At 53.3% G+C, this 20,774-nt stretch overlaps 3 protein-coding genes across 7 annotated transcripts in view; 1 reads left to right on the top strand and 2 right to left on the bottom strand.

Annotated features, from left to right (window-relative positions):
* Positions 1 to 19,952, bottom strand: part of XPNPEP3 (X-prolyl aminopeptidase 3) — a 30,498-nt gene extending 10,546 nt beyond the window's left edge. Inside the window, exons 1-7 of the mRNA XM_069102872.1 lie at positions 19,821 to 19,952; positions 17,823 to 17,939; positions 8,622 to 9,029; positions 7,060 to 7,262; positions 3,201 to 3,263; positions 1,828 to 1,941; positions 201 to 286 (exon numbers count right to left, since the gene is read on the bottom strand). Coding sequence (XP_068958973.1) covers positions 201 to 286; positions 1,828 to 1,941; positions 3,201 to 3,263; positions 7,060 to 7,262; positions 8,622 to 9,029; positions 17,823 to 17,939; positions 19,821 to 19,884 — 1,055 coding nt within the window. The 5' untranslated portion in view covers positions 19,885 to 19,952. The remainder of the gene's footprint in view (positions 1 to 200; positions 287 to 1,827; positions 1,942 to 3,200; positions 3,264 to 7,059; positions 7,263 to 8,621; positions 9,030 to 17,822; positions 17,940 to 19,820) is intronic.
* The window catches only part of RBX1 (ring-box 1), a 434,671-nt gene that overhangs the window by 26,409 nt on the left and 387,488 nt on the right, over positions 1 to 20,774 (bottom strand). The window lies entirely within an intron of this gene.
* ST13 (ST13 Hsp70 interacting protein) overlaps positions 20,148 to 20,774 on the top strand; it is a 23,189-nt gene continuing 22,562 nt past the window's right edge. Inside the window, exon 1 of one of the 3 annotated variants that reach the window (XM_069102875.1) lies at positions 20,148 to 20,771. In XM_069102875.1, the coding sequence (XP_068958976.1) occupies positions 20,163 to 20,771 (609 nt within the window). In that variant the 5' untranslated portion in view covers positions 20,148 to 20,162. The remainder of the gene's footprint in view (positions 20,772 to 20,774) is intronic. The other 2 variants (XM_069102876.1, XM_069102874.1) reach the window with 2 other exon arrangements.

Here is a 20,774-nt window from a genome sequence, read left to right as displayed (position 1 = left end):
GATGCAGTACTGGTTCCTATGGGTGGGAGGAGAGTCCCAAAGTGAGGCGGGCATCCAAGTCCCTGAGAGCTGTAAACGGCCTGGCCTTGCCCCCCACATGCGGAGGCCTCCTGACTGTCTGATGGCCCACTCCATCCCCAGGCCTCCTGGCGGAGCACACCCAGAAGCCTCCCCGCTGCCATGACGATCCCAGGGCCTACCTCCCGTTGACCGGCCACGTGCGGGTGATGTCGCTTGTGTAGCCGGCTGATTCACAGCCTCCGTCCAGCAGCACCATCTCCCCATCCTGGAGGGGAGGAAGGAGAATCAGACGGGGACCTAGCACAGCACACTCTTCTCTCTGTCCGTGCTTTCTCTTTTTCTTTCAGGAAGGAGAATCTGACCAAGAATAGACACAGCCTGCCAAGTTTTCCCTGAGGCCTGCAGTCTGAAGGGGCCGTCTGGCTCACCCAGGGCCCAGCCCACAGGTGGTGACTGACCCACTGTCCGGTGTCACCTGTCATGCACACACAGGCTATCATTCCCTTCCCTACACACATTTTCCTTTGCCTCTCTGGTTTCCTTTTCCCAGCCTAAGCAGATGAGGAGAGGAGAACTTAGGGAACAGTGGTAGAATTGGAATTTGGGTTCCCATGGGCCCAACACTACAGCTCCAGACTTGAAGATGAGTCTTTTAGTGATGGGGTCATTTGGTGCCAACTGCAATGACATCATCACCCCTTGAAAAAACAGCCACAACTCAGATCTGAGCAGTGGGAAATTACAGGAAAACAAACCCTCACGGCTGTCTGGAAGGCTTCTCACCTGCAACAGGCTGCCTCTCCTCCAGACCTGTTGCCCCCTCTGGTCAACTCCTCCCCGTCCCTTATCCCTTCAGTTCCAAAGCCAGATGAGGGGCCGTCTGTCAGAAGTTGGGAAAAGATCAAGGGATTTCAGCCAACTGCCGACTCCATGAGCCACTGGCATCACACAGGAGCCAAAGAAGATGAATGTTCCCATGGAGGGCACGAGAAACCTAACAGCTTCCAGGAGGGGAGGCCAGAACCCATTCTGTCCTCTGCCCGGTGGCCAGTGCTGGGGACTACAGGAGGAAGGACACTGAAGCCTCAGAGGAGGGTGGCCTAAATGGGAAAGCGGGACAGAGAAGCAGCAAAGGTACAGAGAGACTCAGGCTGAGGGAATCTGTCCCAGAAGGGGCTGCCTGGACAGGCCTTTAGTTAGAGGACGGTCTCTTTCTGGGTAGGGTTGGAGACAGCTGGGGGCCTCTTCAACTGATGGGCCTCACTGGCACACTGCCGGCTCAGAGCCTCTGCTGCCCTGCAGTGAAGCTGACGAAAGACCGGGCACACTCCCCTTCTCCTTGCCCCCAGGAGCAGTGGGGGCAGGTGTGAAGGCTACCCTCTCTCCTGTCTGCTACAAAGCACTTGGTGTTTCGGTTACTCTAGAGAATAAAACCAAAGCTCCCCGAGAACCAAGTCTCAGTTCTTCCACGGGGGAGACAAGGCGGAGCTCAAGTGGGGTTACCCAGGATGAGATGTGAGGTGACCTTTGCCCGTCAGCAGCCGCTTAAAGGGCCGGCCTTCTACTGCCTGCCACATGTGAGTGCTGAGTGCACTAACAGGGCAATGGCCAACTAACACGGTGACACAGGTGGGTGCTGCCGCAGAGAGGGCTCACTCTGACCCGTTAAGGACCTCGGCTTGAGAAGGCCGAGGTCTGGCTCTGGAGGACCCCCTCCCTCGAATGCCATCCTCTCTGAGAACAAAGCACAAGCAACCACAGATCCTGGGTGGGACGGGTGGGTCCAGAAGGGAAGCTCAGACTCACCCTGACGATCTGATTGTTCTTCACGTAGTGCAGAGTATTAGACCGGTTACCCCCCGCGATCACAGGCGGGTAGGCCAAGATGTCTGCACCCCGAGACCGGCACTCAAATTCAAACTGCAAAAGTCAGACACAGATGACGAGAGGGACTCCGGGTCTTGTCCCTACACAGCTCCCTTCTTGAGCATGAGCACTGCACTCCATTCCACCATTTACAACCAGAGGACCAGAGAGGAGAACTCTCAGATCCTCCCTCAAGCCAAGCCTCCGTGGTAGGGGTCGAAGGCGTGCCGGTCAGTCAGGGCACTGGGGCCACAGGCTGTGGCTCGGCCTGGAGGGGCCAACCAGGACAGGGGCTGAAGCAGAGGGATCAGAGGGGAGGGGGCCGTGATCTGCACTGACACCCCAAACCGCTCAAGCTCCAGTTTCAGGACATTGTTGTTGGGGCCTCGGCAGATGGCAAGAACAGCTAGTCATTACCCACTAGGTGCTGGTTTTCTTAACTTTCGCATTCATCCTTAAAGGACAATTAGCAGCTCACCTCCTGATGTTCTCTTCTCCACACCCCAGAACCTGGACTCTTTCAATGGCCCCTTTACCCATAATTACCCTGGCTCCCTTCCCCTAAACCCTCCACGCCTTCTCTTCTATGGTCCTCACTCTAGGAGGGCCAGAAGTGGCCACAACTCTATCAAAGGCATAATGAGGACAATTAGGGAGCTCAGGGGAAAGAGGCTGGACTCCTCCTCAGGTCCCCCAGCCCTCCACGGGCTTACTTCTTAAACAACGGGGTGATGTGGAGCACTGACGCACACACACCTGGTGACCTTTTCAGCTTTTCAAATGGCCACCAGCCCACTCCTTTCGGGGGAGTAAAAGCTGATGCTGGGCAAGTGAGTTATCCAAGGCATGAATTTCATTACAGCGGTCCCTGGGAAGCCAGGGTTGGGGGAACAGAGTGTGGCCACTTAGCTGGTCCCATGGGCCTTAATTGGGCATTCATCAGAACAACAGGTTTTCTTTTCCAAACACAGAACTGGCCACTTAGGTTAATTGCACTGTATTTTCTGGTTCCTAAGTTTAGAGGCGGCATTTCCTAAAGTGCAAAAAAGGGAAGGCTAAGGTTCTAAGGCCCTTCCCAGCCCTGACATTCCCTGTTCTAAGGCCTCTCCAGCTCTACCTCCCCAGTTCTCTGGAGCCTCCCAGCCCTGATTATCTTGGTTCTAAGGTCTCTCTCTCTCTTTCCACATTTCTTGTTCTAAGCTCTAAGACTAGATGAAGCTCTCAGGCCCATCGTCCACCAGCTCAAAGTTATCTGCAAACTCCTTAAGAAAGCTTTCCTCTTCAACAATACTTCCTCCCAATAAAACACCTACCTTGGCATAAAGAAATGCTTCATCCACCGGGGCTTTGCTGGCAAACATGGTCTCTATAAAAGCCTGCCAAAGGAAAAAGGGAGAAATACAGTTTTCTTTTATCTAGTACATCACTTCGTGCCCCAGACACCTGGAACACCAAGAACTAGCCCTTCCATTCCCCCAGGGCCCAGAAGGGACACAGTGAATCAATCCATCATGGGCGGCTGCGCCAGAGTCGAGAAGGCAGAATGTACCTTTCAAGAAGTGCCCATTGCACCTACACTGAGATGTGATAAGCCTGGGCCTAGAGTCAGAAAACCTGGCTCTGGTCTTCCTTTGACCAATTAACTGCTGAGTGATCTATAATGAAATCTCTAATTCCTTATCTTCAAAGGGAGAACAGCACCACTTGTCTCATCTTGTAAAAGATCTTGGTTGTACTGATGGCCTTATCTCCTTCCAGAAGGTTACTGTGGGCTTCACATCTACCCACAATGCAAGTGAACACATATTTTGGGGGTAGCCCGCATGTTCCAAGCACTGCTGTTTGCACAGAATCCCAAGCCCACGTGTCAAAGTCTCATCCTCACTTTCCATCTCAGGTAGATAGACGGCAGACTTGAATATGCTTACACCAATCATGTTCCCTCCTTTCTCAGAGGGGAAGAAATCAGATGGGAGAGCTAACTGCACAACAACAGGTGGGGACACTGAAAACTGACCCAATATCAATAACATCTAAAGTCCACAAACTGGAGGGAACTTGGTTGAGGGCCGGATGGTCAGACAACAGACAAAAGGAAGTGGTCCCTCCTGGGTCAGATGCAATAGTGCCCTGTCCCGGCAAATAGCTAGAGGCCTGGGCGACCAGGACAAAAACACGAAAAGCTCTAATGTCTCCAATAAAAAGGGAGAGTGGTTCTGAGATATGGGCTGCAATTTCCACAATGGAGATATACTCTAGACTCTGGGGAAGGGGAGTGAGGAAGGCAGAGGGGTCTAACACTGAGTGTCTCCACCAGGGGTTACAGGTATCACCTGTGCATCCCCCTCCTTTCGTCACTCCTCCTGCTGATCTTCCCTAGAGTCCCAGTCATGCTGCATGATCAGGATTGCAGGGAGTGTCATTCAATGCTTCCTGGCACCAACTCCAAATCTCCCCTTTCTTGACCAAGACAGCCATGAGCTGATACAGATCCAGGTAGCCGGGTCTGTGTGAACACAGGGTGAGCTGGAGCTGCTCAGCAGAGCCCCTGGGATCCTCCCCAGGGCTGGGATGCGCCTTGCCAATGGCCTGGAGTTCTCCAAGCTCCCAGGTCCCAATGCATACTCTCCTCAGGGTTTTTTCTTGGGAGAATTCTGGCTTGTGCCTTGGAAAGGGACACAGAAGCTGGGCAGCTGGGTGGGCATATTTTAGGAAGTTGGGTGGTCTGGGGATTGTTAAGGAGGTTTCCAAATGATTGAATCCTTTCTTTCACTGATTCTAACTCAGAGCCGTGCTCTCTTTCCCTGGCCTCGGGGTCCCATTTCTTGTCATGGCCAAGTTTACTCATCAGTTTCTGCCTTAAACAGTCTCATCTGCTCTTCTCAAAGCTGCCCCACGAGGCCAGCAGAGTTGAGGGTCCTCACCAGTCAGATCAGCCCAACCCTGGCAATGTGAGGGACAGTCAAGGCCATGTTTCTCATGTATCTGAAAGGCACAGGTTTGCTCTGTCTTCCCCCTGTGCCTTTACCACACATCTGTCCCATTTTAAAGAGAGTGATACCACCCAACTAACAATAACTAACGATTCACAAATATACTATCAGGGGACAACACAAATACACAATCACAAGTATTCCACACTGCACTAACAATCCACTTGAATTACAGAAATAAATACTCCACAACTCTAACCAGACACACAATTAAGATGTTAGCTCCAACCAGTTTAAGTGCACACAAAACCAACTCTTATCTCGTGCAGAAATAAGACCGTGCAGTCCATAGCTCGGACCACACAGGAGAGAGAACAGAAAAGCTGCAGGCCCCGGCTGGCTCCACATCACAAGAGTAAAGATGCACACACAAGCCGGACCCACATGAGACAGGCCCAACAACACTCCTCAGGAGGCCGAGCCCGCCCGACCAGGCGCGAGCTGCGGCTCTGGCCAAAGGTCCAGTGGCGTCAGCCCCTTCCATGCCTGCTGTGGAGCTCAAAGGCTTCACCCCACGTCTGACCCCCAAAACTCCGGACACCAATTAATGTTAACAAGACTTTTTCTGAGCCAGTCTCTAGCCTGAGAATGCTCACAGCAGCACAAAGTAGGCCTAGAGATGGGAGTACCAGAAACCAAATCATCTCATTAATCATTTTCAGAATGAAGACTGTTCTCTCAGCTGAAGTAAAAGCACAGATCGTGATTAAGATGAAAGGGACAGCGAGGCCCCATGCCCTGGTCACTCCTGCACCAGGGGGGCATGACAAGGGCCAAGGGGAGATCCAGGCAGATCTCCAGGAGGGCTTTTGGCAGGGGGGCATCCAGGAAGGAGGCAGCTTCACGGGGGCATGGCCTTCACAGGGACACAGTCTTCCTGGGAGGCATGGGCTCCATGGCGCCTTGAAGGGAGAGCCCTGAACATTTGGGAGGAGAGCCAACTGGGGAGGCATGGCTTTGGAAAATGCAGATATGGGGAAGAGCAGCCAAGTTCAGGAACAGGCTGTCCTCCGGGGCTGGAAGCTAGGCTACGTGCGAGGGAGTGAGAAGTCAGGCCTGACACAAGGCTGAGCTCAGCCTGGGGAAGGCCTTGGCTACTGCCACGGCTCTTCACACAGGCCAACAGAAGGGAACCCCTTCGCAGAGGAGCACCAGCGGGCAAAGTGGGAAGCTGAAGTGGTGAGGCAGAGGCCTCGGAGGCTGCATAGGCCTCTGCAGACGGTCACACACTCCTCCCAAGATGTCACAAAGGCATATGCCACAGCAGCCTGGGCCCACAGTGTGATGGTACAGGCAAAGGGACAGTCTGGGGGCCTGGCCCGTGGGCTTGTCCTATCACAGGAGACACTGGGAGAGGCAGTGGTCCACGACAACTGCCAGGGCTGGGGCAGACACTGATGCTGGAGGGTGAGGTCAGTGTGGGGGAGCCTCTCCCAGGGGCTGTGCCAATGCAAGCCAGACGGCAGGAGCTCTGAAGCTCTGGACCCCCTCAGAAGGCCCTTCGCCTCATCTGTTTTCAATATGAGCCCTGCCCAGGATGGCAAGGGGTGACTTGAGACGACACACCCTATCCAGGAATAATGAAGGGACGTGACTTTAGCATCCCCTGCGGCCCTCGGTGACTGACTAAGGGCTACAAACGCCACATCTCCATTTCTCCTCCTGGGTCAGTCAGTCAGTCCACAAGCATTTGGGAAAGGCCTTCCTGTGTGGGTCATGTGCAGTGGGTTCTTTCCCTAGTGCTGTTTACTAGCCTTAGGAGCTTTCTTCTCTAGCCTCAGTTTCCCCATTTGTAAAATGGGGGGAGGGATTCCCTCCTCCCACCTCTCAATCCTGGGAGCTCTGCCTGTTCTTGGACAAGGGGTGATGGGGCTGTGACTCACACTACAAGGTTTCAGCATGACACTGGGGTCCCTGCCCACCCGGCAATTCTTGGATTCCAGAATTGTCTTTGGATAAGGGGAGAAGTGGCATATGGAAGAGGGCACAGCTACTCAGGGCCTCCAGTGGGCAAACCCACCAAGGGAACCCAGGGAGGCAGATTTCAGCTGATCGCTGTCCAATCAGCCCAAGCGCCTCCTGGCCCCTGGCCCTGACCTCCCAGGCATGGGTGACACTGTCTCAGAAGCTGGCTGGCCCCGACACATGGGCAGAGTTCCCATCTGGGCCCGGCCCATACCTGGGACGTCAGTCGCCCTGCGCCCTGCAGAAGAGCTATCTCGGCAGGGGATTTGATGAGCCGGAGGTGCTGTACCAGCTGGCGCACAGCTCGCACCCTGTTCCTGCTCCCGGCTTTGGTTTCCGTCACAGACTTCATGTAGTCCAAATGCAGCTGGGCGTGAGAGGGCTTGGTCCAGTCATACCAAACTGTACTTGTCTCCGCTTCCAACAGGAAACCAAAGAAAACCAGAGGCAGAGAGAAGAGTTAGAAAAAGATGGCAGAAGTGCAAAGGGCCCACTCCCCATCACTGGTCTTTGTAACGGTGACAGCTGGCTCATCTGCTCTGGGACGAGGAATCCCCACTTGCTGCTGATCTGTCCGGCCCTGTGGCAGCCCACGAAGCTAAGCTGTTGGTGGTGATGAGGCCAGGAAGCCAAGTGAGGAAGCACGACCCTGGGGTTCGAGGGTGCCATCCCCTACCAAAGGCTCCTTCTGTGCTAGAGAGAGGGGCCTTTCTTGTTATTCTGGGAAATATTCTTCTCCAGAATTGCTGTAGCAGTCTAACCATGGGATGCCAATTCCCACCTGTCTCCATTCCCTTATCAGTTGATCCTGAAGGATTTGGGCATTGTCCATGGTCAGACCCAGGAGAAGGATGTGCTGAGGCTGAAGAAGAGAGAATGCTGCCAGGGGTCAGGAAGGCCTTGGGTCAGAGTCTGCCTCTGGTATTTAGTGGCTGAGTCACCCTGGGCAAGTCCCACTGCCTCTGTCTTTACAGAGGGCCCCTTTTGGTCTGAGAGCTAGGCTGCTGGGACAAGAGACAAAGACAGGGCCAGCTTTTCTTTGAGGAGCCGTGAACAGGTTTTGCCTGCTTGGGGCCGACAACCCTTGCTCCCACTCTAGTCCAAGGGCGTACGGCAGCTGCCTGACTGGTAGGGTCTTGGAGAGGCTGGGGGGTTGATTGCCCCAGCCTGACAAGCTCACGCTCAGACCACTTGGGGGTACGTGAGTTATGAGAGTCTTCTAACACACGCCCACCTAATGGAGAGCCTCAATGGCAGGGAGAGGCCAAGGGAGGAGGCTCTCCCATGGAGATGCCTAGTGCGTTCATGTGCACCCCAAGTGACATAAGCCAGGCCTTTTCTCTGGCTTCTACCACCAAGGCTCAGGGTACAAAATCACTGCCCAATAACCACAGCCTTGAGAGCCCTTAGGCATCACCATCAGATAAGTTCTACTTCAGCCACCTTTCATTTTCATAGCAGCTCTATCAAAAACAGAAAAATCATTTCCTCACTCTTGGGGAAAAAAGGGGGAAATCCAGGCCCTTTCTGTCTCCCAATGGGAAGGGCTAGGGACCTCATAGGTACCTCTGGTAGATAACATCCAAGTCACCGGCACAGTCTTGGTCCTGTGCACCAGAGAAGACCCTCTAGAAGCCTGACTTTGGGTGGTTAGAGGGATCTAGTGGGATCCCCAAGGGATTTGGTGACTTGGATCCCAATGGGAAATGGTGACCAGGTGGCAAGAGAGGTTCTAGCACCGCCTGCCCTGGGGGCTGGCTACTGCCCCTTTGGTACCTTTCAGTTTGGGGACCAGATGCTTGAACTCCTCCAGAGGGAAAGCTTCATCCACACCCGTGAGAGCCACGGCTCCATCAGCCCCCGACCGTGGCCCGTCCCAGAGCTCCCGGCCAGGATCCCTCCGAGGGACAAAGAGCGTGGCTTTGTGGGCGGGGAGCTCCTTGCCAGGAAGGCTCTGAAGGACCAGGATGCTGTCAGGCTCCTGGAATCCACAGAGGTACAGGAAGTTATTGTCTTGGTGGAAGGTGTAGGGGATGTCATTGCTCATGAAGAAGGTGGGATTGGAGAGCAAGACCACTGCTTGGTCCGTCCCCCCCTGGCCTTGGGCTTCTTTCTGGATCAAAGCCATCAGTTTGTGTCTGCGGAGAGCATATTCCACTTGGGACAGTCCCGGAGTCACCTCGCCTAAGGATGACAAACAAGAACATGATTGTGTGTTTGTGCAGCTGCTTTACAGAGGAGGCCGCCTGAGGCCCAGAACACATGGCCCTGGGCTGCTCCGAGGGGCTGCTGACCCCTGAGCAGCTGGGGAGAGAGCCCAGGGATTCCTCTGGGGCTCAGCCCTCCATTCATCACCTCTAGTCTGACCATCCCAAAATGCCCAGCTCTACCCAGAGTCAAAAATTTCCCTAAAAATTCTGAAATTATCTGGTTGAAAAGAGGCTTCTGTTCTGTGTGCAGATTCGGCAGCTTGTAGCACGGCAGATGTAACAAGGGGGCTTCCTGAAATATAGCTGGATACGGCTTGGATACCATGGGGAGCTCCCCAAGTTCCCCCAGTCATGGCACTGACACTGCCGGCCCCAGCACCACCAACATGGTCTGTACAATCAGGCAGCTCCCAAGGACAACATCTGGCTCCAAAGCTGTCTTAGAACGGGAACTATGATGCAGGTGACCGCACTGATGGGGATGGAGAAAGTAAGACCCTAATTTTTTTAGCTCCACCTTTCTGACCTTGAAGATTTCAGATTGTAGCACAAATTATTACCAAGCAGCTATGCTGTACCTGCTGAGACAATGCCAACTAAAGACGTGGGGGCAGGCATCTGGGAAGGCTTCCTTAAAGCACTGTAAGTCAGTGAGATGGTCTGTCACCGCAGGAGGAAGGGCATGGCCAATTCCCCCCAGACCCCCATTCTGCATCACCCCACCCCGGCTCGTTTGTGACTCCTGAATAAAACCAAACTCTTCAGCTGGGCCCTTGGCACCTCCATCAGCTGGTGACATGACCTTTCTACCCCCTCCCCCCCACTGCCCAAAGTGGTCCCTAAAGTCAATCTTGGGCAGCCTCCTATACTGCTCCTGTCCACGTGTGAACTGTCTTCAGGAATGTTCTTTAAAAACAGTGATACCTGGACCTTAATAACCCATTCTCTGAGGAAAGGGGACATGGGGAAACAGGCCTGGTCAAAGCCCCCGGTTTGTTGGCAGCAGGTGCTGCTTCTCAGGAATTTGGTGGAGGTAAAGGATTCTGCCTGGAGGCTCAGAGGAGGTGACTGGGCTGGGATCTGTCCTGTGTGTTCCTGTGATAGTAATGGCAATTAAAGATTCCCCTGTATTGGCTTGGTTTTCAAATTGATTGTGTTAAAACCCAGAGCTTGTTAATCCCACCTGTGGGATGGACTTGATGTGAAAAGAAAGTCCTGAACTGGGAGAAGCTGGTGACGTAGATTTGGAGAGACAGGAGAGAGGCAGAAGAACTTTTTGGAAGCAGCACCTCGTGGAGGCAGAGAGAGACTGAAAGAATTGCTGGGGGGCCACTTTGAATTGCCCTGGACTTTTGAGACCTGCCCCCTGAGCTGCTAAGGACTGAGGAGACATGGCTGTTTTGCTGGTACTTTGTCTCTCTGTTTTGATGTTGTTTTGTCAGATTTGTCCACTGGTGAAAGACAGTCCTTTTGTTGAAGAAGTCCTGGAATCTGGCTGTTGGCTAAGAGCTCCTGAGACTGTCCTGCAGACAGAGAGTGAATACTGTCCACTGGTGAAGGACAGTGCTGTTGTTGCAGGGGTCTGGGAACCTTTCTGTTGGTTCAGAAGCCCTGAAGAAGGATTTTTTGTTGAATGTTTACAGAAATCCTGGGAGAGGGTTTTGCTAATGTTTTCAGGGGTTCTAGGACTGTTCTACAGACAGAGGATGAATTAATGAAGGGACTGGCAATGTATCTTGTGGCCTTGCTAAGCCTTGTCTCCCCAGGAACTAAGATTGCTGAGAACTTGCCTCCTGTCAAGATGAAGAAAAGACCTCCATTTGGGTATTAAGTGCTGTGCTTAAACTTGATGTAACTCTGGGGTAGATTCAATTGTGATCCAGGGGTGAGGAACTTTTGACCTTTTTGTATTCTATGGTTGAACAAATGAATGTACTTTACTTACATTTGGAAACTAATCTCCATTTGAGAAGAGGGGCTTTGTGGTGGACTAAATGAAGGTACAGCCTAGGGGTGGAGTAGTGACTTTGTAATTGATTGAATGATTGGAAGGTCCTGGGGTGGGGTAGTCCTTGGAGATTATTTAATCACACTTAGTAAATGCTGTATTTTGAATGATGTCATGTTTTGATCTTCTCTGTTCTTGGTTTGTCACTGAATAAAATGGAGAGCACCGATGCTAGTATTCTGAACCTTGGGAAGTTGCCTTTCCTTGGCATTACATTACAGTTCCAGGGCCTCCGCAGAGCAGAGGAGCCACAGGCGCTAGTCTGGGCCAATGCGTGGAGAAGACGGCTTCACCAGCACAGGCAGGATTAGCCACCAGAATCTCAAGATCCAATGTGCTTCTGGCCAAATGACCAGGACAGGAAGGAAGGGGCACTGGAAAATGCTTCACCAGATGGCTGCTACAGCAGCACAGCAAGGCTCTGACCACCCCGGGGGAACCTCTGCAGGGCATATTTCTCTAAGGAGATGAGGCCAGTCCACAGACCCCCAGGCCACCGCCTGAGTTTAGGATGAAGGGGGCTCAGGTCAATTTCTTTAGGATCAAAAATCCCAGGAACAATGGCTGATGAGGAACTAAGGATGAGGATGCAGATTCTAGCAGGCTGGAGACCGTGGAGCTTGGCCAAGCCAAACTAAGGGGCTAAAACCTTTGGACCCATTTTGCCATCAAAAGATCTGGCAGCCGGCTGCCCCTGAAGGTAGGAGCCAGAACCAAGGCGGACTCAGGCCCGACGTCTCAGCTCCTCTCTTCTCTCACAGGCTGTGGTGAGGAGCAAGTGACACCAACTCTGTCCTGCCCCAGGAAGCTCTGCTCTTACCCACGTGTCACTCGTACTGACCCCCACTCCATTCTTCAGCCCCACCCCTCCTCCATCTCCTAGCTATTTATTAGTGAGACCTGACCAAGCCTCCGACTTCACTGACCACACCAAGGGCTCATTCTCTGACTTGTGTGTGTCGCCTCTCCTCCAGCCACAAAGGAAAAGACATCCCTAGGCTTCTTTAAGACCAGTCAATCAATCTTTCTTCTCTCTCTGCAAAGGGTCTTCTAACAAGATGCAAGCACAGAGCAGCTACCAGGGGCCAGGAGAGGAGCCAAGGCCAGGTCCTCCAGGCTCCAGATAAAGCGCTCTGAGCACTGCTCCACCAAGCCATCCTACCCAACCTCCTCCCCACCACTAAAGCATGCAGCAGATGAGGCTCCCGCCCCCGCCGTGTGCCCCTGTAGGGGGCCCCCAATGTCTAACCCTCCTCCCTCCACCTTGCTCAGTCTCTCAGAATGGCCTTCACCATTCAATGGCAGCTGCCCGGCCACCTCCTGGGTCCCTCCACATCCACAACCACTCTGTAGGCCACTACAATGCTCTGGCTGCAGAGGGATAACTTGTCTGTGGCTCCGTTTCCTCATCTGCGAAAGGCAGGGGACTGCATGGTCTCTACCCTCGAGGATGCTCAGAATTGTGCATTTGCTTCATTTTAATTTCTCCCATTACTCAGCACTGTGTCAGGTACAGGCCGCTCAAAAAACACTCCTCTCCCCCGGTAAACGTCTCCTGAGACAGACGCAAGATAGAAACAGGTTCTCCTAGAGACGGGAACAAATGAGCCCTCGGCTGGCACAGAAAACACACCTCACAGGAGACTGGGAATAGGGGAAAACTGAGGCTGAGGCAACTGGATAAACAACCTGGAAGGCCAGGTCAGGCAGGATTGGAGAGCTCTACCTTCCCCCCTTGGGCCAGACTTCATTAAGACATCAGACTTTCACCTGGACGTCTCCAGCTCCAAGCAGCCTTCTTTCGATGGAGCTGAAGCAGGGAACTCTTCGACCGCCCTGCCCCCAATCGTTAAGCCTGGTTCCTAAGGACGGCCTTTATCACTTAACAGACACGGAGGACTTGGCACCACAGAATGCCAGGCCCCAGACTGTTCTTGATGCGGATGGCATTTCTGCCCTGGGTGCCTCATCTCCTCTTCGTTCTCATCCCTATTTATCTCCTGGTCCTTTCATTGATCTTTTCTACTCTGTGACCTGGAGAGAGCCAGGCACTTGTAACAGAAGAGTCGCCCTGGAGAGCACGGCCACACAGAGGCTTCCAGGCTAGCTACGCACTAGATTTATTCAAGCTCCTTACCTATGAGTGTCATTAGCAGAACTGACCGCATACACTGGAAAGCACTGATCAAAGACTTAATATGCTCAGCCACTGAACTAAGTGCTGGGAAGAAAAAGGAAGAAACCAGTCCCTGCCAACCTGAAAACCACCAGATAGAGACTGGATCAATGGCAGACACTAACACTGAAGGGGGAACCAAGAAAGGCTTCTCCCAGAAGATGAATTTTAGCTGAGACTCAAAGGAAGCCATGGAAGATAGGAAGGAGAGAGGAAGGAGGGAGGAAGAAGGGGAGAGATGTCCAGACACAGGGAAATCCAGGGAGAAGGTGAAGTGTCGGAAGATGGAGAGCAAATTCAAGGGAGGGCTACAGATGCAGTTTTAATATCCTTATGTTTACTGTAAGCACATATATATATGTCTGGAAAAGATCAGCAAACATCAGAGCCAAAAGGAGCCTAAAAAGATCATCCCCTCCAACCCTCTAGGTTACAGAAGAGGAAACAGGTTTCGTGAAGGTGACCTGCCCAGGCGCCCAAAGCAGATCAGTGGCAGAGCAGAGATCAGCTACAGCCCTCTGGTATAAGACAGTACTTTAGCGGAGGCCTATGGGGCCGCTAGCCGCTATGACCCAAATGTATTCATTATTAGTGTGCACTTCCCATTAAAAAACAAAGAAAATTCAGGTAATCATAATATAATCTAACACAAAGGACTGGTTCTTTTTGTTTATGGAAAAAGGGGAAAAAAAAAGGCTGAGACAAGAAACTTGCAGCACTTCTCCCACTCTGGACAGCGGACTGAACGTCCCAGGACTGTTCTTGGAGGAATTCCAGCTGATAAGACTGAAGCTGAGCACGCATTCTCCCACCTTATCAAATCATAAATGGGCTCTAAAGTCAGGTGAGGAAGGCTATGGCCATGCTGATTTAACCAATCCAAGTACTTTATCTCGGAAGTCTCCTCAGCAGGGGGCGGAGAGCTCAGAAGTCAGCCAGAGGCTCCTCCAAAACTCCCAAAGTCACAGTACAGCAAAAAAATCATTTCTGAACCCGGTTTCATCTAAGGAGTGAGTACGCAGAGAAGTCTGAAGAGAGGCTTCAAGGAACGCGCCCCTCTGTAACAGCTGCTTCCTGTTAGCATGTGGGCTGAAAGTTTGACTAAATGTGCTCTGGACCTGGACCTGGAAGATGGTGCCTGACTTCTCAAGGTATTCTCTTCAATACTGGGTGACTGAAAAATGTCTCCCCTAATCATTCTCCATGTTCAAACTTTTACTCTATCTGCTTACGGGAGTGGCTCCACTGTGCTTAACTGATCACAAAACAACCATGGGGAGAGGAGCAAAACAACCTATCAAGGTTCCTTTTAGCAAGAAGAACACGAGCCATCTGAAAATGTAATCATGAAATGGATTAACACATTTAAAAAAACTCAGACTGCATCTGATGGACAGGTGTCTTCTTCTCCTTATTACTGTTACACTTTTAAGAATACTGTCTGGATAAAAATGAAAATTTCTCTTTTCAGCTAAGACTTAAATAAGACTTAAAAGTGCAGCTAAGATTCTTCAGCTAAAACTCCGAGGAAATATGTCAGGGAGAAACCTGGTAGAAAAAAGGATTTCCACTTCACCTGCCCAGGAGAGTGATGATCCTCCCTGGAAGCTGGCCATTCAATGTCAGGAAAGGAGGAAAGGAAGGTCCTCCAGTAAGAAGCGCCCCGTTTCATGGGAGCCCTCCCCATTGTATAGATGGAATTACCATGGCTCACAGTGGCTCTTCCTGACTCCACTGTGCCCCCTCCATGCCTATGGCTTGGCTTTGTGGCCTCACATGTGGCTCGTGGACTGAATCTGACCTAGAGACTGCTGGTTCCCCACCCCTAGAGGGCTTTTCCAAGTGACAAAAATCTTTATTTTTTTAGTATTTATGAATTTTAGAGAGCCCCAAGAACCCTAAAGATTCTGCACCTGATTTTCTTCATTCCTCCCTTCTGAAAGCTTTGGCCTACCTATAAAAGTGACGTAGAGAAAGATGGCTGAAGGGGAATCACCTAGCTTTAAAATTCCTACATTTAAGAGACGGAATAAAAGGGGGATTTGTCACTTAAGTCTCTAGTCTCCCCTAACATCTGGCAAAATGATATCTCTGCAATGTCCATGGCCACAAATCTGCCCACGGAGCCTTCCTGAGCACCAATCTCACTAAGGCCTAAGGTGCTTTTAAAGAGTTGGAAGTCTAAAGGGCCACTGAGCTGGGCCTCCTCCATCCCTGCGTGTACTCACTGATCACTGTGTGGATAAACTTACATGAAAGGGAAACACTTCATTTCCCATGTTACCACTGATTCTCTGGCTAGGTCCAATTCCATTTACCATTTGTGGAAAGCAGAGTCTGTCTGAGCTAATGGCTCTGGGAGCTTCCCCAGGCCCTTCTCAGCCCCTTCTACCCTCTCCAGGGGCCCCTAGAAAGGGCCACCACTCATCCAAGTGAGGCTGGGTGAGCAGGCACACACTCCTCTGCCCTTGGGGACCCAAAGCACCTCAAAGGTGAGCTACAGGGTTTCTTCTGACCTCTGAATTCAGTGACTGATTTTTCAGATTGGACAACACAAATATGGTCTGGTAGCATACATCAGTCAGCTAGCTATCGTTTCTTATGCATCTTCTATGGGCCAAACACCACGCAAAGCACTGGGAAAACAATAACCGGCCAAAGCCAGGCCCTGCTCTCAAGAAGTTTATGGTCTAATGGGGGTGAAAAGATGTGAACAACATGTACAGAGCAAACTGGAGAAAATCAGCAGGAAGAAGGGGTTTCTGACAGAAGGAAGCCGGACTCAGGAAGCAGAGATGAGGAGAGACAGAGTGCCAGTCATGAGGGACAGACAGCCCAAGAAAATGCTTGGAGTGGAGTGCCATGTTCAGGGATGAGCAAGGAGGCTGGTGCCCTGTATCAGAGGGTCAAGGAGAAGGTCCAAGAAGAATGGAAGGGTGGGAGGGGGCTGCCGGTCATGAAGGGCTCCACAGGCCACAAAGGACTTTATGGGAGCCGCTAGAGTCAATTATGGGGGTGCAGAGATAGGTAAAAGATATCTGTTAGTCCCCAAACACCATCCCACCCAATGCACAGCTTCCATAGCCGAACTAATAAGGTGATTTTAGATTTGCAAAGGACACTAAACATGTTTGCTACATTTTCATTTTTCTTAAAATCCCTCCCCACCAATGGATTACAAGTTTCCAAAAACTGCACTTCTCTGAGGTAAGGCAGAAGACAAGTCAATAGCAAGAAGGGCAGGGTTGGGCCTGGGATCTCTCTCTGCCTCTGCATTGCCTGTAGCTGGATGGCCTGCCCAGGCTCCACCATCTGGCCCTCCTGCCTCCAGGGCTGGAGCTCTCCCTGCACAACACTACCCCATTCTTTCCACCAGAGGGCGGCCACAGGCCCAGGGCCCCTCACCCTGAGCAGAGCCCAGGGATCCTGCACAAGCAAGAGAACCTTTTCTCACACTGTGAGGACAGAACTGCTTACTGAGTGAAGGGTCCCGGAAATGCAGCTCACCATCCGAAGGTCACTGGCCACAAGGCCGTTTAACAGACTGCGGGGAGGCATGGGACGGCACGGACAGCACAGGCTCCTTCCCAGGGCCCCACTAGCGATAAGAATTGGGGACGCTCAGGTCAGATGCTAATCATGCACAGAAGGAAAACAAAGAGGGGTCAACACCAATCTACAAGCATTTATTAAGCACCTGATGGCATGCCAGGCACTGCACTAAGTGCAGAGAATACCAAGAAAAGCAGAAAACACTCCCTGGCCTCAAGGAGCTTGAGGTCTGCTGGGGGAGCCAACAAATATCAATCAATGGTCAAAAACACAAACTTTAAAAACTGGGCATCACAATGGCTGTCAACTATAAAGAACAAAAGACGTTAGAAAGCTGGATCATCCCTTTGGGGTGAGAGCACACAGGGGACCAAGGGGGAACCGACCTGAGAGTCAGGTCTTTGCCCCAGTCTCACCTACAAAGCTCCAGCCAAAGCGCAGGCCGAGCTCTACACAGGCTCCCCAAAGCCTTCTCCTCCAGGCTCGGCAGCCCAACGACGCTCGGCTCCTGCAGCCATAGCACATATATCTCAACACCAAAGTACACAAAGAACAATGCTGACTTGGCCACCCAACTGTCGGGGTCACAATCGGGTACGGGCTGTCGTCCATAGCACATTCTGGGCCCCTGCCTCTGGAGGCCTTGCTCAGCACCCCGACTTGGCAGCTTTCCCCTTGAGGCCACGTTGTTCCAGCTCTGACTCTGAATGCTCAGAGCCTAGAACACAGCAGGTGCTTATCTAGCAAATGATTACTGGAGAGACGCTGTGGTACAGGAGAAAGAGCTGAGGAGTGAGGACCAAGCGACCCGGGCCTCTTCTCAGCCTGTCTGGTGTCCATCTGTCCAAGGGCGGAGCAAGGCCAGCAAGCTCCGCCACAAGAAGCAGTTATTACCTCTAAGGGGAACACTGAATGCCTCTCCAAGTCTGGCGTTAGCGATTCTCTCCACAAAAACTTGTTGTCCCCCGCCCCCTGAGGGTTTACTCTTCTTGTGCTCTAGACCAAACAGCCACTTGGGAGGAAGTCCTTACCTGGTCTGAGCAGGTGTGGGTGCGTAAAAGGGCTGGGCTGGCCTAGATACCGGCTCGGAATCTTCCTCTTTGGAACGGGCTGGAGGGAGAACCTCCTCTGTAAAAAGGGCGCGCATCCTAAGGAAAGAGTAGAGAATGAAGGAAAATGAGTGGGTCTCGAGAGTCTCCAGCATGCAGCTAACCAACAAGCGTTCACTGATGGCCGGAGATGCGTGAGGCCTCTGGATACAAAAAAGGATGTGCTCCCTCCTCTTCAGCTTACACACCATCCATCCAAACTCCAAGCAGCTGGAGAACCTGACTCAAAGCGAAAAATGTTCAGTAAGCTTTTCCTCCTACTCTTAGACCAATTGTTTAACTTGATTTAGCATGAAGACAAACAGTTCAATAACATCCACTGTCTCAGAATCGGCCTAGCCCAGTTCAGAGAGGTCCAGCACCAGGACGCTGGCATTCTTCTGCCACAGATGCTCTAGACAGGGTGAGTAAAGTGAAGGTGGTGACCAGCAGAAGCCTTAGGCTAGGAGTCAGGAGACTCTTCCATTTACTGTAAACTACCTTAACTCACTAGTCAGCTAGGGAATGTTCTTTATTATTCTTACAGTGTCAGAAATGAGTTGTTTATTGTTAATCTCTTAAATCATGATGAGAAACACAATATTAACAACAGTTATAGCCTGGCTTCCCCAAATCCCCCAGTGAAAGGTTATCCACAAAGGTGAAAGAATGTGACTCCTTGATGGTGAGCCCAGAGTGGGGTGGGGATGGGACAACAGTTCCTGCGGCGGGGCACTCTGGAAAGGAAAGGTCAGAGTTTAAGCTAAGAGGGACTTTGGAGAGGGTTTGCACCCAACCCTAGTCTTCTGGAGAAGCCAGCTCTGTAAGCTAAGTATTGGAGGAGGAGGAAATGGACAGGAAAATCCCATAAAGATGAGGAAGCTCCTGCAGGGAGAGCAACATTGAGACGCTCCAATAGATTCATTAATTCAGGAGGTCTCTCCAATGTCCACCCCTGCCAAGTCCCAGGAGGGGCAGGCCTTCCCCAGTGCTTCTGCTGCCCACTTCTAAGTTTCCACTCTGTCCAGGGAGCCAGGTCTTCTTTGGCCATCCGCACACAGCTCCACGGCGTTGCTCTGCTCCCATGCTTCAGAGTTCCCAAACGTTCGCATGTATGTGTATATACACACATATGTAGACACGCATACATGTGCGTGTGTGTGTGCACAGACACACACGCATCCCACCACGGGCCTTTCCACTGCCCTCACCTCTATATTCTGGGTCACACTCATTCTCTAGCTCTGGTGCTCCCTCCTCCAGCCTCAGTAACTGTGACACAAGCCCCGACCATAGAATGTCCGACCCTTGGAGACAGGGGCCCCTTTATGTCTCTGCATCCCCAGCTTTTAGCACACACGTTTGTTAAATTGCTGAACTTGAGTTGGCCTAAAGCAACGCGGGGTGGCCATGGTCCATTTGCAGGACGTGGAAGGAAGGAGACGGTGAACGTGGCCGAAGCGTTAGGAACACAGCCCCCTGGCACGTCATTACCTGGGCCGCGATGCCCTTGCAGGGCTGGCCCAGAAGAGCCGACCCTTCTTTCTGACAAGCACCTCCAGCCCTAACGTCCCACTATCAGATCTCATCATAACGGGCGCTCTGGAGCCTGGAACGGCGCCCGAACCCCCACTTCCTCCTCGGAAGGCTGGCACAGCCCAAGCCCATCCCGACCAGGCCCCTTCCCCTGAGCCATCCGGCCTCATCTTCCTTCACACTTCCTCCGGCGGGCGGGACTGAGCCCCCAAGGGCTGAAGGGGCGCCAGATACAGGAAAGCGCCGCCTTCTCTCCCCGCCCCCGCCCCCGCCGAGGGCCCCCTCCGGACCGGACGGGGGGGGGGGGGGGCGGTGCTTAGGCACGGGCCGCTGCCCACCCCTCAGCCTCGGTTTCTCCCCCGGCGCTCGCCCCCAGCTGGCAGCCCGGGAAGGCTCGACTCTAACCTGCGAGGCCGCGGGCTCTCCCGGTGGCGCGCCCGAGCCGGGGCGCCCAGAGCAGCCAGGGCATCGCCGCCGGCCCCTAGCGCGTGCGGAGCGCTAGCACAGGCAGGCGCCGCGTCGCCGGGAGACCCAGGCGCTTCCGGCCGCGCAGGCGCGCTGGGCCGGCCGGGGGCTTTCGGCCGGGGCGGCGCGCGGCGCGCGGCGATGGCGTCACAGGCGTCCGGCCCTGTGGCGTCCCGGGGCGCCGCCCCGCCGGCGCCACTCCAGGGCTGCCTTCCGAAAGTGCCTGACTTACTACCGCCGCCGCCCCGCCGCCGCCCACCAGTCCCGGCGGTCAGTGGAAACATGGGAGTAAGCGGAGGCGTGTGCGTCAAGCACGGCTGCGAGTGCGGGCAGGCGATGAACCCGACCGGGGGGCTTCTAGAAGGTTCGTGCGCAAGTGCGGCGGGGCGGGGCGCGGGGGAGGAGCCGCCGCCAGGACCCCTGGACCCCACGAGACAGGCCGGGGGGCGGAGCCAGCCGCTGTCCTGGGCCCAGTCCGCTCCCACGTCGCGCGTCTCCCTGCCCGCCTCCTCCGCCTCCGCCTTCGTCACGCGCGAGCGCGAGCAGCCGCCCGCCGCCGCCGCTCCACAGACCGCCGCTCCGGCCCCCGCCTCCCCGGCCCAGGCTCCAGCTCCAGCCCCGGCTCCAGCCCCGGCCCAGCCCCCGCTCAACATGGACAGCCGCAAGCTCAGCGAGCTCCAGGCCTTCATCCGGCTCTGCCAGCAGGACCCAGGCCTTCTGCACACCGACGAGCTGCGGTTCTTCCGGGAGTGGGTGGAGAGCTTAGGTGGTAAAATCCCCCCTGCTCCACATAAAGCGAAATCGGAAGAAAAAATCAAGGAGGAAAAGACTGAAAGTAAGAAACCCGAAGAATCCCCCAAACTAGAAGAGCTGGACAGTGAGGAGAGTGACGTA

This window comes from Petaurus breviceps, unplaced genomic scaffold (genome assembly GCF_028583685.1).
Source record: "Petaurus breviceps papuanus isolate PSGF00001 unplaced genomic scaffold, PetGlider_PUasm1.0 558, whole genome shotgun sequence".
In the NCBI taxonomy this organism is placed as follows: domain Eukaryota; kingdom Metazoa; phylum Chordata; class Mammalia; order Diprotodontia; family Petauridae; genus Petaurus; species Petaurus breviceps.
This window is presented reverse-complemented; position numbering and strand designations above follow the sequence as displayed.